Raw genomic sequence first — 12568 nt, forward strand, 5'->3', positions numbered from 1 at the left:
CCAAAACCAATTTTTTAGATTGCTCGTCTTTTTCCGCATCCAACGAGTGGTCGTATAAGCTGGGGAACCGAACGGTTCCGGAGTTATGATTGATTGAAGTTTCCGCTCAATGCGCGCCGACCGATTTTCGCGCGCAAAAAAGTCGGATTTAACTGTTATTAAATCAGATTGAATGTTCAAACTGAGCAAAATGCATTATTAGGGACTCTTGAGGGTCGCTGAGTTCAGAAATTACAGATACTTCCAAAAAATTCACGTTTTTAAAATTACAGCTCCGTTCAGGACCACTGAGCTGCCGGGGAATGTTCAAACTGAGAAAAATGCATTAATAGGGACTCTTGAGGGTCGCTGAGTTCAGAAATTACAGAAACTTCCGAAAAATTCACGTTTTTAAAGTTACAGCTCCGTAGCGCTATTTTTATTCCGTCCTGAACGGAGCTGTAATTTTAAAAACGTGAATTTTTTGGAAGTATCTGTAATTTCTGAACTTAGCTACCCTCAAGAGTCCCTAATAATGCATTTTGCTCAGTTTGAACATTCAATCTGATTTAATAACAGTTACATCCGACTTTTTTGCGCGCGTTGAGCGGAAACTTCAATCGATCATGACTCCGGAACCGTTCGGTTCCCCAGCTTAAAAGACCACTCGTTGGATGCGGAAAAAGACGAGCAATCTAAAAAACTGGTTTAGGTACAAATACAAAATTGTGCTCTTTCAGTTTAGTGTGTTTAAAAGAAATTGTCTTTCCTCAAAAACTGAAAAAAAGCACATTAGTTATGTTAAAAATGTAATTATGGGATTTTGACCTTAAGAATCATAAAGTATGCAATTTTAGACGGTTTTTCGTCTAAACCGGGCCTCAATATCTTGTTTCGTTTGAAAGATATCGAGGTTCACAGGTTTTGACTTCCACCCCCCCTAGCGCCCCCCCAACATGGAAATGTCGTTTTTGCATACACCTCTTTCTTACGCAGATTGTGAAGTTATGCGTGCATTACAGACTTTGCCAATGCGCTTATCGTGATTTTTGAGGCATTATCTTTAAGAGACAACTCTTAGTTTTGCTCCGACAAAATTTTGCAACAGGCCCATGAGCGGTCCATTAAGCTGCGGGGAACCGAAGGGCTCGAGAGTTGTGGACGATTAAAGTTTCCGCTACGCACGCGCCGAGCTACGGGCCCAAAGCAGGATTTGGGTGTTATGAAATCAGATCGAATGTTCTAACCGTGCAAAATAAATTTTTAGGGGGTCGCTGAGATATGAAATCACAGATACTTCCAAGAAATTCACATTTTTAAAATTACAGCTTTGGAGCACTACTTGAAAGGCCCACCGAGCGGCCGACCGGCCGCTCGGTGAATGTATGAGTTATCGATAGACAAAACTTGAAGAAATTCCAGGGGAAGGGGTGGAAAAAGCCGTTTTTGCATCAAGCTCCGTGCATTAGTATGTAAGCAACATGATAGTAAACTCTTTTAAGTTCAGCAAATCACTGAGGCATTATTTCGTGTGCAATAGCGCAAGCAGCATTGTCACCATTGTGACAGTTGACTGTTAGAACCTCATAGGTCTAAGGCCAATGGCTCCCAGTCAACAACTCCAAATCAACTCTCACGAAGAAATAAGGCTTTCCAACATTTTGATTCATTTTTATTATTGTCAACAGTCCACTCCCGCATCAATATCCACACTAACAATGAAGTTATTGTCTTGAAGGGGCTTTTGGAGGTGATTGACATGTGCTAAAAGTAACATTAATGGTGCCCAACATGAGGGATCAAAAAATCAAAATACTATTTCCATTGAAGGATGGCCCCTTGGGGCTTAGCTCTCAGCATTCAAGAGTAAATTTTGGCCTCTGATCCATAAAAAACAACATAAGTGCAGAGCTTTAAGTTTACTTGCTTTCGCAACCTCAGATACGTGGTCTGTCCGGAAAGTATCAGGACTTTTTACATTTTGAGAAATCGAGCTTCCCTATGACATTGTGGCTTTAATCTCCTTCGAAGTACTCTCCGTAAGACACAATGCACTTGTTCCAGCGATTTTTGAGCTTTTCAAAACAGTCCAAAAAGCTCTCCTTTGGGATATCCTTCAGCGCTCTCGTCGTACTCTCTTTGATGTCATTGATGGAGTCAAATCGAGTCCCTTTCATTGGAGATATCAGCTTTGGGAACAGCCAGAGAGAGCTGAGTCTGGACTGTATGGAGGATGTGGAACCAGAGAAATACCGTGCTTTGCCAGAAACTGTTGCACAAGACAGGAGAAATGAGCCGGAGCGTTGGCACAAATTTCGCTGCCACTCTACGGAGCCCGAGTTTTTCAGTTGAAATTTCCGTAAAAATGGTCTTTGGGATATATAGCTGCTCTTCCAGTTCCCGCACGGTTAACCGACTGTCTTGGGCAATAGCTTCCCGAACTTTTTCCACGTTATCGGGAGAATTCGTCGACGAAGGTCTCACGGACCGCGGATCACTAGCGACTGTTTCACGACCCGATTTAAAACGATTATACCACTCATAAATATTGCTTTTGCTCATAGAATCAGTGCCGAAAGCTTTCCGAATCATTTCCATGGTCTCCTTGGCAGTATTTTCCAGATTAAAGCAAAATTTAATACAAATTCTATGATCTTTACGCTCGGTCATTTCACGAAAAAAAAAAAAAAAAACGCGACGATAGCACTTGACACACACACTTTGATCAGTTGATTGCAATCGACTGATTAAAGGTGTGAAAGCCCAATTGTGTGGCTGCATTAGAGAGGACATGGGCAAAGCCCACCCCAGGTTTCAGCTCAATATCTGCATTACATTCCGAGATAATCAAAAAGTCCTGATACTTTCCGGACAGACCACGTACATATCTCAAAGGAAACTGGTTACATTCGGCCCACTAGTGAAGACAAAGAAATTTCCCACTGTCTGCATTTGTTTACATTTTTTTAACTTAATTTTGCTATAATATTTAATTTGGATACTCCGAAGACTCAAGTTTCATGAAAATAAAGGACACATTAGGCATGTCTATTGAAGCTCACGGTAAGTAATATTTCAGAAAAAATTGATTATATTGCCAAGGTCAGTATCATCAACGAAAATATATGACTGAATGTTAAATTTCCAATTTATTTAAGGCGGGCAAATTCTCAGATAGTAATGATAAATAATCAACGGTAATGAATGCGAAAAACACGGCAAACTATAGAAGTAAGCCTTGGGCGTTACTTTAGTGATCGTAGGGTTTCAAAAAATGTCCGTTCTCATCACTCGGCGGTTAGATTTCGGTGAGCCCTGATGGCCTACTTCTGATGTGCAAGAAGTAAACTTCCATTCCATAATATGCATAACAAAATTTAATACATATCAATTAACTTAACAAGAATTAAAACTTTTTTTAAGAAGTTAACAAAAAAAAAATATTAAAAGTTATAAAATGACATTGATAATAAATATGTAGGATAATTAGGGATCTATGACTGCCACTTCATCGAGACCACACCCTCACTGAGTAATTGGGCAAGTTTCTTTAAATAAAAGTTTAGGTTTTTTCTTTTTTTCATCAATGGGATAGTTGAGAAGTTGGCACCATTGATTGTATTGATTCAATTGTGGTGAACGGCAGAGTTGCACTAACGGTGATGGGAGGCATTCCTGGGAGATTGATAGGAGTAGTCACTGGCATTCCAGGAACACTTGGTTGACAGCCTGAGTGAACTGAAAGAAACATGGATACAAATTTTGTACAAATGATCGAAAGAAAGAGAAATACAAAACAATAATTCCAACGAGAATGGTAAGATAATGGCAGTGACACATTATAATAATCTTTGGAGGTCATCAATACAATTTTAATACCAACATTTGATGAGACGCTGACAATTGGACGAGTTGATCCGGAATCAACCTATCTACACCCAAGAGCAATAAATCCGATCAAGTTTGAAATGGAATACTGGAGAAAATGATGGATTATGAAGGGCTGTTTGTAACTGAAGATACGAATGTTGGTAATATATAAGAAATGATTTAATAAATGAAATGTTCATTATATACAGGAAATTTTGAAATATATATACAAAACTGTCGCAATATATAAGAGATGTGTCAATTTATAGGAAATCGACTCCAAAATATACAGGGTTATTCAAAAGTCAAGCACCACTGGCCATAACTTCAGTTCTAATTACGATATCGACTTGCGGTTTTTGACGATTTTCCTCATATCGAAAGGACAACTTTTTTAGGTACTTTCCAGTTTTTGATCCCTTCGTGGGGAGGAGGGTGGGCCGGGTAACTAAAAAATTTCAAATGGCCACCCCTCTCATGGCCAGTGGTGCGTGATTTTTGAATAACCCTGTATATGGCGAAATTCGCGCGATATACAGGGTGATCCATAAGTCCTTTCCATCCCCTCGAAATGTTTACCTAATTGAGGCAAAGATTTGAAACTTGGGGGATGTTCCTAGGTCAAAAGGAGCCCCTTTCTGGCCCCCAAAATTTTCCGGGGAACCCTTGGGGGGGGGGGAGGGGGGTGGATAGAAACACATTTTTTTTTCAATTGAGAAGACCCTCTTTGTTATACCTCGTTCGAAAGAGCATAAAAAAAGGAAACTTTTCGGGTAAACCAGAAGTCAATATCTTAAACGGTTTCAAAATGGCGTTCGGTTAAAATTCAAGATGGCCAAAAATTGACACCGGTTGTTTATCAATAGATTTGCGCGAAAATCGGTATCTACGAGTAATTTGATAGGAGAAACACGAATTTGAAGTTACATTTTCTGAAAAAGAATGAATTTCCAAAATCGCCAAAAATTCAAAAACTTGGGAATTTGAGGCATTTTGGCATGAGATTAACAGATTTGAAATTAGATTTCTAAAAAAAATAAAAAATAAAAAATCGGCCATTTTAGAAATTTGTTGTTTTTTAAAAAAATCTAACTTCAAAGTTAATCTCATGCCAAAATACCCCAAATTCCCAAGTTTTTGAATTTTTGGCAATTTTGGAAATTTGTTGTTTTTTGAGAAAATCTAACTTCAAGTTTGTTATTCTCGTGCCAAAATACCCCAAATTCCCAAGTTTTTGAATTTTTGGCGATTTTGGAAATTCATTCTTTATTAGAAAATGTAACTTCAAATTCGTGTTTCTCCTATCAAATTACTTGTAGATACCGATTTTCGCGCAAATCTATTGACAAACAACCGGTGTCAATTTTCGGCCATCTTGAATTTTAACCGAACGCCATTTTGAAACGGTTTGAGATATTGACTTCTGGTTTACCCGAAAAGTTTCCTTTTTTTATGCTCTTTCGAACGAGGTATAACAAAGAGGGTCTTCTCAATTGAAAAAAAAATTTGTTTCTATCCACCCCCCTCCCCCCCCAAGGGTTCCCCGGAAAATTTTGGGGGCCAGAAAGGGGCTCCTTTTGACCTAGGAACATCCCCCAAGTTTCAAATCTTTGCCTCAATTACGTAAATATTTCGAGGGGATGGAAAGGACTTATGGATCACCCTGTATATCGCGCGAATTTCGACGTATATATTGTGAAGTCGATTTCCTATACATATGTATATTGACACATTTCTTAAGCTGGGTACGCACTAGAGCGTTTTTGACGAACGAACCGAATGAGCAGTCACGGAAGACTGCTCGAGTTGTGCGGCATGTGCGGACGGGTCTACAAACGGCTCGAGCGTTTCTCCCGCACACGCGGAACGAGCCGAATAGCATCAAAAGCTTTTGATGTTATTCGGATCGTTCCCGCATTTTCCAGCCACGAACCGCTGATTTTTACCGCCCAAAGTGCATCAGTTGACCTCTTGGTTAAGATGGAGAGGCATCAAGTGGCAGCCGGTGCTTTTTTAATTATATTCAAGTTGTTAAAAAAGAAGAAAAAATCTCTCTCACGCTTTTGGATGAGAAAGTTATATAGAGTGCGTGAAAATAATTCGCTTGGGAGGGATATGGACTTCTTCCACTTTCAAAATTTATTGCGCATGAGTTCAGTTGATTTTGAGAAACTGCTCACTATAATTGGGCCGAAAATTACGAAGCAGGTGACCAACTTCCGTGAACCAATCCCGGTATCCAACCGACTAGCAGTCACACTGAGATTCCTAGCAACAGGGGACTCATACACAAGTTTGCAGTATTTGACAAAAATCTCAAAGCAACAAATCAGCGAAAGAGTCATCCAAAAGGACGATCATCTTCGCGCTCGCGGCGTTCCCGCGAAAAAAGATCGGATCGTTCTGTTCCTCGCGTTACCGTGTCTGAACATGTCGAATACGTGCTCAAACTGCTCGCACCGTTTGGCTCGTTCTGTTCGTTCGTCAAAAACGCTCCACTGCGTACCCAGCTTTATATATTGCAAGATTTTCGCCATATATTTTGGAGTCGATTTCCTATAAATTGTCACATCTCTTATATATTGCGACAGTTTTGTACTTATATTTCAAAATTTCCTGTATATAATGAATATTTCATATATTATATCATCTATACTATAAGCTCTCAAGCCTCCTAATTTTGCGAAACTGGTAACGCTTAGTTCCAGCGTTCTACCGGGCCGATGTTTATGATTTTTGCGGCTATCGACGGGTAATTGTCTCTAGATAAGCCAACTCTTTTCAGATTTTCAAAATATGGCCTAGGTTTTTTTATATTAAGTGGTAAAGTTGCGAATTCTCCCATTTAAACAATGTAAATTTATATTTTTTGTCATAGTTCGTTTGAGCGTTCTACCGGGCCGATTTCTAAGTTTTTTGCGGTAATCGACGGGTAATTGGCCCTAGATGAGCCCGCTCTATTCAGATTTTGGAAATAGGACCCAGGTTTTTTTACAATCACGTTATAAAAGTGAGTGAATTTTCAGAATGCTCCGAGACTGCTACCGCTATGCGCGGGAGGATGCGCAGCGGTCGAGGAGGTTGCGCAGTAGCTGTGTAGCCTGCGCATCAGCTCTACTTTTATCTACACAAGATTCGCCCCGTCTGCCTCAGGTAGAGCGGTGGCCGAGTCGTCAAAGACGTCGGAAGCGTCCACCTTGAACATGGTAAGGGTTCGATCCCCGTCTCCCGAAACTCTTAATTATTACTTGATTATCAATGTTCGTTGTTTTACTGCAATATTTCATCAAGTAGTCATTCCAAAACGCGTCCTTTAGACTTCAAAAAAATAATTTTGTTTCTTCATTCATCAAAACCAAAAATTATTTCATTCTAAAAGTAAAGTATACCTTATATCGTAATTTTTTAGGGGAAAAATAAAACTAACACCGATAGGAGGGTAAAAATAGGGCCGCGAAGCGGCCCATTGATGGCGCGGAGCGCCTTCAGGGGGTTGGGCCGCGTAGCGGCCAGGGGGCGTAGCCCCCTAGTTTCTTATATATTGCCAACATTCGTATCTTTAGTTACAAACGGCCCTTCATAGTTAAGCTGGTGATGTAAATTATGACTAGGGAGCTGGAGAAAAGGCAGTTTTTCCGTCCGACCGTTTTTCGGGTAGAAAGTCCAAGCTGAGAGAGAATGTCAAGATCGATTCCTATCGAATTTTTTGCGTTCTTTCTGAATTTGTTATTGTTTTTGTTGTATTACAAACAAAAAATGCTCCACAAGCTCCCCAAAAACCCCTAACCCCCCCCCCCCCACAAAAAACCCCCAAAACCCCCAAAAATCGTGAAAAAATCTCTGAATGGCCCACTAAACATGATTTTTCACAATTTTCACTCGTTCCAATCGAAAGTACGCAAAAAATTACCCGGTTACAGGTATTCCATGAATGGTTGGCGAATCTGCCCGGAGAGTTAGAGAATTTTCATCTTTTATTCAGGGATGGTTTCATTCAACTAAAGACTATTTTTAACTCTGAGCACAATTTTTCCACACCTTAATTTTTGACGTGTTTCATGTACTGATATGTAACTTTAATCTGTTGAATTTTGGTGATGTGGCAAAATTGTGCTGGGTGTAAATGAAAACTAATAATCGTGAAAAATGCAGTTTTTTCGGTTTTCTCAAGTTTAGAGCTGTCTTTCGTGTTGACAGTTTAAGCTGAGAAAATGTCTAACCAATGATTTCTAACGGATTTTTTAAATTACGCTCTTTTTGAATCTGCAATCGTTTTTGTTACATAATTAACCGTTTTCTAGATACAGGTGAAAAATTGCCAAAAAACCCCAAAAATCGTTAAAAATGTCCAGAATAACCCATTAAGAGTAGGTTTGGACAATTTTCGCCTGTTTCATTGAAAGGTACGCAAAAATTTACGTGTATGAACCTCCCGTACATTCGCGTTCGAACCTCCGAGCTGACTAGTGTGTAGTGCGTATTACTTCCGCTTCCTTATCTTCTTGGTTCTCGCTAGTTTTTTTACTACCGTTATTTCGTTTTTGAGTTTTTTTAGTTCCTATGTCTTCCAGCTAGTTTTCTATTTTCCTCATTTTTCTAGTCAATTTCTTTGGTTATTTTTGTTTATCCTTTTCTAAGTTTTTGTTAATCTATCTCCGTTCCATGTGGTAAGTCCGTCTTTTCTAACCTCTGTCTCCCGATGACAGCCTAAAAATGTCTGATCCCCCAGTAGATCCAGGGGACCCCCCTGGTATTAACTCCCAAACCCAAAATGCTTCTGTTTCCGTAAGTGCCGATCCTTTAGTTAATGCTACCGAAAGTAGAAAAACGATTATTCTTAAGAAAATTGATGATTTACTGTATCCTGATAACTCAACTGGCCCCTTTGTTATCTCCTTATCTTATGATGGTTTAGGTAACAAACATGCTACCCTTAAAGGTGAAGCCCTTTATAGATGTAATATTGTTGGTATTAAGTCCATCAAAAAGATTAACAAAAGTTTAGTCAATATCGAATTTGTGAAACGCGACTATGCTAACAATCTGGTTTCCAATCACAAAACTATTCTCCCCTATGAAAATGCTAGGGTTTTCATTCCCCTCAATTATATTACTCGTAGATTAGTAATCAATGACGTACATACAGACCTAGGCATTGAATCTATAGGCAACTATCTAAAAGATAAATATGCTAATGTTATCTCAGTTCGACGTATCTTCCGAAGAAATGAGAAAGGTGTTTTAACTCCTACCCCTAAACTCGAACTTCTTTGGGAAGGTACTACCCGTCCTGACTTCTTTTATATCTTCTATTCTCGTTGCAAAGCTACCCCCTATATCTACAACGTTACAACCTGTTCTAACTGTTTAAACTATGGCCATCGTGCTGAATTTAAGGGTATCTTAACTTGTAAAGGTCTTAATCGATGCCCAAACTGCTCAGACCAACATGCTGCGCATGATATTTGCCCTAATACAACCAAATGTCTTCATTGCAAAGGTCCCCACAAAACCTTTGACCCTTCCTGTCCATCATTACTTGAACAGAAAGCTATTAAAAAAATTATGGCCTTCGAAAATCTTAGCTTTCATGAAGCAACCAAAAAAGTTGAGATGCTGAAAACCGAAAATTTCAAACTGACCCTGAATGACAGACTTCTAGCAATCCAGAATAAAATTAAGGCAGGAGAGACCATTTCTATTGATGATATCGATCCCAAGAACTTCCCGGTTCTGAATAATAAATATCTAGTACTAACCTCAAACAATGACCAAGAACAAACAAGTCCTGATAACTTTCAATATTCTATCGACGACCTTAGAAGACCCTATTCAGAAGTCGTTCTTTCCCCCTCTCCTATAAGAAAGAAAGTTAAGATTTCAGAGGTTAACGATCCAGTAATGCCTTCCGATAGATGGCTTAAAAACTATCAAATCCAATCTTCTTCTACTCAGATCCATAAACCAATCAGTGATCAGAATAAAGGTTTCTGGCCCGTTCCGAATAAAGGAAACCAAACTATTGTCTCTCAATCACACTTAGGACAACAGCAACTTAAATTGGCTCCTCCCCCTAGTAACAAAAACTCTTCATATTCTAATTCATCTACCATACCTACGAAACAAACCCCTTCCGCTAGATCCCCGGTACAACCTCCTAATACTGGACAAAAACAAGCAACCCAACAACAATACAAACCTTCTTCTTCTACAAAATCAATAACCCCAACCAATCTCCAAACTAAAAAGACAAATCCTTCACAATCCACTATCAATACACCTTCTCCCACTCTTACCCATTCTTCTGAACCTGTCTCCTCACTAGTCCTGATGGATATTGGTAGTGAGACTACTCTATCTCCCTGATCTTCCCCCCTAAAACCCAGTTCTGTTTTTAATCCCTTTTTCTTTTTTTCCCTTTCTTTTTAACCCCCCTACTTCCTCTCTTTCCCCTCTAACACTCTCTACTTATGTCACCTCCAACTTTATCTACTCTTCCCTCAAACTTTCATATCCTGAACTGGAATATGAGATCTTTACTCTCTAATGAAACTGACCTCAAAATTCTTCTTTCTGACTTGAAACCAGACATAGTTTTGTTATCTGAAACCTGGTTAAATAACTCTTCTCGAGTCAAATTTCCAGGTTACAATATTATAAGAGACGATCGCGACGATGGTTACGGTGGCCTCTTATCACTAATTAAAATCAAATATAAATTTCAACGTCTTTCCTTAGACACTACATCACTATTAAACTCAAGAATAGAAACACAATCTTTCAAACTTATATTTGATAATTCATCTGAATTCTTCTTTTTGAATATGTACATCAATCCCACAAGTAAACTTCTACTGAACAACCTTTTGACCTTCTTTGAATCCAATAACCTGGTTGGCAAACCTCTTTTCTGGGCTGGTGATTGTAATGCAGAACACCCCCTGTGGGGCTACCCTTCTAGTGACCCTAGAGGCGAAGTTCTTGTTAACCTTTCCCATCAATTAGATCTTTTCAATATCAACTCACTTAATCCCCAACCAACAAGAAAAACTGCTCCGGGCCGTAGCCTTAGATTCAATGATTTGGCCTTTATTTCTGAACCACTCTGTAGGAACACTTACTGGAAAGCTCTTCAAACAGGTGGTAGTGATCACCTACCATGCTCCTACTTCTTAAATAAAACAATCTCTTCAGATATCACCTCGATACCTTCCACCTCCTCATTTGCTCTTCCTAAACTAGAAAAGTTACCAAAATTGGAAAACTGGAGTTTGTTTAAATCACACCTTAATCAACTTCTCACCTGTTCCTACTACAGTTATGATAGCTATATCAATATAGTGAAAGAAGCCTACGCCAACAGCGTTAGAGATGAGAGATTACTGAAAACTCCTCATTCCCAGTTTGTCCAACTCCCTCCCTCTTCTTCGACAACCACTATTCCTTCTAAACCCAAGAAATATAAAAGAATTCCCTGGTGGAATGAGGAATGTCAAATGTTAAAAAATAAACGTGACTTTCTCCTAAGAGATTACCAGAGAAATTGTTCCTTTTCTACTTTTTTAGAATATAAGAAGACCAACGCTGAATTTAAACTCCTGGTTAAAAGTACAAAAAAGAAAAATTGGAGAGAATTCACTGACAAACTTAATCATTTTACTCCTGCTAAAGAAATTTTTGAAAAAGTTAGGATTCTTAACAGATCACTAACCCCGTATCAAGATATTAATTTTGATTGGATTGATGACCTTCATCTAAACCTTACCCCTGATTCTCAGTTCTCTAAACAATGGAACAACTCTTCATCCTTCTCTAACTCATTTGAAAAAATTTCGAAAGAAGAATTCTTTTTGGCAATTAAGAAACTTAAAAAGAAAAATCCTGGTTTAGATGACACCTTGGTTGAATTCATTTCAGAAGCCCCCACCAAAGCCCAAAATATCCTCCTTGACATTTTTAACAATATCCTAATAACCAAAAAGATACCCGATGACTGGAAAAACGTTAAAATCTTCACTAGTTTAAAGAAAGACAAAGATCCTCAATTAGCCTCCTCCTATAGACCGATTGGAATTATCTCTGCTTATAGGAAACTTTTTGAAAGAATAATTCTCAATCGGTTAGAATTCTTTCTAGAAAAAAATCATAAACTCTCTCCTTTCCAATTCGGATTTAGAAAGGGAAAAAATGTATATCATAACCATTTTCAAATTTCCAGCCATGCCTATAAGGCGATCGGTGAAAAAGCTTATATGGCAACTCTTTTTTTGGATATTAAAAATGCCTACAATAACGTTAACTATAATATCCTTTATAAGAAACTCATTTCAATTGGCATTAACCCTGATCTAGCTCGTATTATTTTTAATCTTATTTCAAATAACTCCATTATAGTCTCATATTTCAATAAAACTACGAATCCTCGCCTCCAACCTAAAGGCCTGACCCAAGGTGGTATCCTTAGTCCGTTACTTTACCTTATTTACACCTCTGATTTATTTAGATCCCTCTCTACATCATACATTTCTGAATTTGCTGATGACATATCTATTTATAACATCCATAAGAAATTAGATGTAGCGATGGAGTTACTTAATTCAGACCTTAAGTGTATTAACAATGCACTCTCAGCTCTAGGACTTGACCTTTCTCTCCCTAAAATCCAGGCTATAATTTTTTCTACTAGGAGACTCCCTGATAACCTTTCTTTTAATCTTGA

The 12568-nt window shown here is 38.6% G+C and overlaps 1 protein-coding gene across 2 annotated transcripts in view; it reads right to left on the minus strand.

The window, feature by feature from the left end:
• Window positions 1-3109: 3109 nt before the first annotated feature.
• Window positions 3110-12568, minus strand: part of Grasp65 (Golgi reassembly-stacking protein 2) — a 71433-nt gene continuing 61974 nt past the window's right edge. For both annotated transcript variants that reach the window (XM_019049986.2, XM_019049989.2), the window contains exon 7: window positions 3110-3717. In XM_019049986.2, the coding sequence (XP_018905531.2) occupies window positions 3563-3717 (155 nt within the window). In that variant the 3' untranslated portion in view covers window positions 3110-3562. The remainder of the gene's footprint in view (window positions 3718-12568) is intronic.

The sequence above is a fragment of the Bemisia tabaci genome, chromosome 2, assembly GCF_918797505.1.
Source record: "Bemisia tabaci chromosome 2, PGI_BMITA_v3".
In the NCBI taxonomy this organism is placed as follows: domain Eukaryota; kingdom Metazoa; phylum Arthropoda; class Insecta; order Hemiptera; family Aleyrodidae; genus Bemisia; species Bemisia tabaci.